General features: G+C 32.4%; 2 protein-coding genes across 2 annotated transcripts; both read right to left on the bottom strand.

The window, feature by feature from the left end:
- Positions 1-896: 896 nt before the first annotated feature.
- Positions 897-1,385, bottom strand: LOC149503470 (uncharacterized). Its single transcript, XM_089727947.1, has one exon. The coding sequence runs from the start codon at positions 1,383-1,385 to the stop codon at positions 1,209-1,211; it is 177 nt and encodes a 58-aa protein (XP_089584073.1). The 3' UTR covers positions 897-1,208.
- wrm1 (wurmchen 1 transmembrane protein) lies at positions 897-2,264 on the bottom strand. The gene is made up of 3 exons (XM_028183763.2): positions 2,130-2,264; positions 1,767-1,990; positions 897-1,620 (listed from the first exon to the last, which is right to left on the bottom strand). Exons 2-3 carry the CDS (start codon positions 1,966-1,968, stop codon positions 1,388-1,390), a joined length of 435 nt encoding a protein of 144 aa, XP_028039564.2. The 5' UTR covers positions 1,969-1,990; positions 2,130-2,264; the 3' UTR covers positions 897-1,387.
- Between the last annotated feature and the right edge of the window lie 965 nt (positions 2,265-3,229).

The raw sequence follows: 3,229 nt of genomic DNA, 5'->3' as shown, positions 1-3,229 counted from the left end.
TTTCGAAGTGTTTTTATTTGTTGTTGAAGCCGATACCTTATCTACATCATTTTGTGTTATGTAAAAAACTATCAATAACTGGCTATTTTTTTAGGTAGAAACAAGATAACTGCGTTCGCAGTGTGATTGCATAATTTTATCAATCAAATTGAACTATTGAAGCATTAATTAGTGGCCATTTATATTGTTTTTGCAATTGTAATACAGTGATTTCATCAATTTTATTTACTGGTGGTAGGACCTCTTGTGAGTCCGCACGGGTAGGTACCACCACCCCGCTTATTTCTGCCGTGAAGCAGTAATGCGTTTCGGTTGGAAGGGTGGGGTAACCGTTGTAACTATGCTGAGACCTTCGAACTTATATCTCAAGGTGGCGCATTTACATTGTAGATGTCTATGGGCTCCAGTAACCACGTAACACCAGGTGGGCTGTGAGATCGTCCACCCGTTTTAGCAAACAAAAAAAAAACATTTTTGATACTTTTTATATTATGAAAATTAGCGAAATCCCCAAAAATGTAAGGTTTGAAAAAGTATACGCCTCAAATTGAAAATATATTTTTGAAATTGTTGAAAATGCCAACTTATGTCAAACCATTGCTCTGGCAATTAAAATGTCTCAGAGTAGATTTATTTACAAAAATATGAAAATTATAAATCAATTTACTGAATGTTACCTGCTAATTTTCAATAACCTAGACCTTAAAAGCCAGCGGTGTTTTATTTTGAAGTATGGAAGGCTATCATTTTAAAAGAAAAAATAAAATACCGTTTCAAGACATGCTTTATATTTTGTGCAATTAGTTTACCTTTAATTACCTTAGGGTACTAATACCGATTTACATAATTCTCATGTAATTTAAAGAACACCAATATTAGAAAAGTTTAAAAGATAATTGACATGAACTGTTTTATTTGCATAATTGCACGGGAATACAAAAAAGTGCATTTATAAACTTATTACTATCTTAAAACTAATTGGTCTAAGATCCACATGGACGGATTCGTTACTATTATGAATTACTCTCATTTGTAAGGCACAGTGTACTAACTTTGTTTAAAATAGTGCTATTTTCAGTTGGTATCGAATAAGCATCTAATTTTTTTTCATTTTTGTTGACTACATAAAGTCCATAACAAAGTGCAGTATATTTGAAAATGTTACAGGTACTCTTGTAACTTGCTCTATCTTTAGTTACTTAATTTGATTATGCATATGATACTTTTTGTTCATAAGCTTCATCTTCATTCCATTCGTCTTGGTCAGCATATGTGGTGTGCCTTAATTTGCACCACTGAGCTCCAAATCTTAAAATTAATATAATAACCATCAAAACAAACATTGAAAGCACTGCTACAGCAGGATATATCAACATGAATGCCATTTCTAAATGTCACTTTCTCTTTTCTGCAACTCCAAGTACTCTTGTGATGAAGTGAGAGGCTGACGGGATATTGATGGGGGAAAATCAGACTCGTGTCTTAAAACTTCATGATATTCGTCACTGTGGTATGGTGCCACAAATTGAATAGGCAATTTTTCAATGTTTAACTCAGTCAAGTCAAGAGGAGGCTGTTTATGAGGGGTTGTAGACCAGATGGAAACAATCCAGCGATTTCCTGTAAATAAAAATTAAACATCATTACATTGTATCTGCTTTTTACTATTTTGACTAATGTTGACTTTTATGTATTGTAATTCATAAAATGACATGAAATAACAAATTCTATGTTCAGATTTGAACTAGAACTCTTGGCATGCTAACCTGTGTGTCTATCGAGCCAATAGTCAGAGTATCGGGAGCAACAGCAAATAATGTTTAAAATCAGGAGAAAACCCAAAATAACGGAACTTATAGCTATCGCTATGTAAAAAGGTGTAAAATCACCGACTTTTGATATGATGGGGTTTATAGACTTATACGTGCCGTTCCCTGTAAATAAGTCAATAGGTTCAGATGCCGACATTATTTTCGGCTATGCGGGTAACCTGCCAAAGAAAAATTCGAATAAATCGAGATGTTGGAATCAGACCACGCCTAGCTAGATATCCAATCTAAATAACTGTACATTAGGGCGTGGTTTTTTGTTTAAAACTGGAGACAACTTTCACAAAAGCATGAACTTACTTATTTTCTTATAGTAACAAAGTGAAGTTTCGCTAGTAACTCACTGTTTCACTTAATTTAGTTAATTATTAGTTTCGCAATGGATGAAAATACAAACAAATAGTAACGGCTCAGCAGGCGAATGGCAATTACGCCCATAGATTAAACACTTAATATATTCGAGAATCACGCCTTCAAATATAAGGACTATAGATAATACAACTACGAATGAATGAAATTCACAACTCGTACAAAAATAGGAAGAAGTGTTGCCGCTTCAGAAAAAGCTCCCGAGAACCGCCTAAACAAAATTTGCTAATAAAAGCGGAGAATAAAAATTTGCCAGAAGCTTATGACTTTTTTGCATTGCATTCTAAATACGTGTATACAGATACTAAAAGGTTAAAATGTAGTTAGTAACGTTACGAGTTGGGACTCAGGATAAATAAAAAAAGGGTGCGTGTACTTATGTACGCGCGTAAGAAGTTATACTTTATTTTGATTAAATTTATTTCTTTTTTTTTAAATATTAAGTAATTAATAATAAATATTTAACGTTAATAATTTAATAATATTTAGTATGAATTATATTAAATAATAATTTTGTCATTTATATTACTAAATAATACATACGGATAGTTAAACTCAATTGTATTGGAGCACTTAGGAAGGTTGATGAGCACAGTTTTTTCACAAATATTTTCTAATATTAATTAGTATTCAATTTAAATCACTTCTGATTATAATTCAGACGCACATATAAAATTCGCACTTGTATAATAATGAAAACAAAATGAAAACACGTATTTTAAATGTAGAAACTCAAAGCATGTGGATAAATATTATAAATATCAATACACAGTGAACAAAGGCGGCGTGCGTGCCGACATGCGCCACTAGCAGAGGTTCCATTTCTGTTTTGTTAGTAGCACTTTTTCTTTACTGAGCAACTTCATTTCTGTTCATTTTGTGTCACGGTGTGCGCGCATCGAAAAATTTCACTCTCATCAATTTTTCATAACGTGCCTAAAGAAGTATAACTTCAAAAACCCTCATCAAAATACTAATCAAAACTTATTTTTTTATTACGGTACCTATGGTAAAATTACAATCACAACTCA

Source organism: Bombyx mandarina, chromosome 01 (genome assembly GCF_030267445.1).
Source record: "Bombyx mandarina strain Sakado chromosome 01, ASM3026744v2".
Lineage (NCBI taxonomy): Eukaryota > Metazoa > Arthropoda > Insecta > Lepidoptera > Bombycidae > Bombyx > Bombyx mandarina.
The sequence above is the reverse complement of the archived record's forward strand: the minus strand, read 5'-3'. Positions and strand labels throughout refer to the sequence as shown.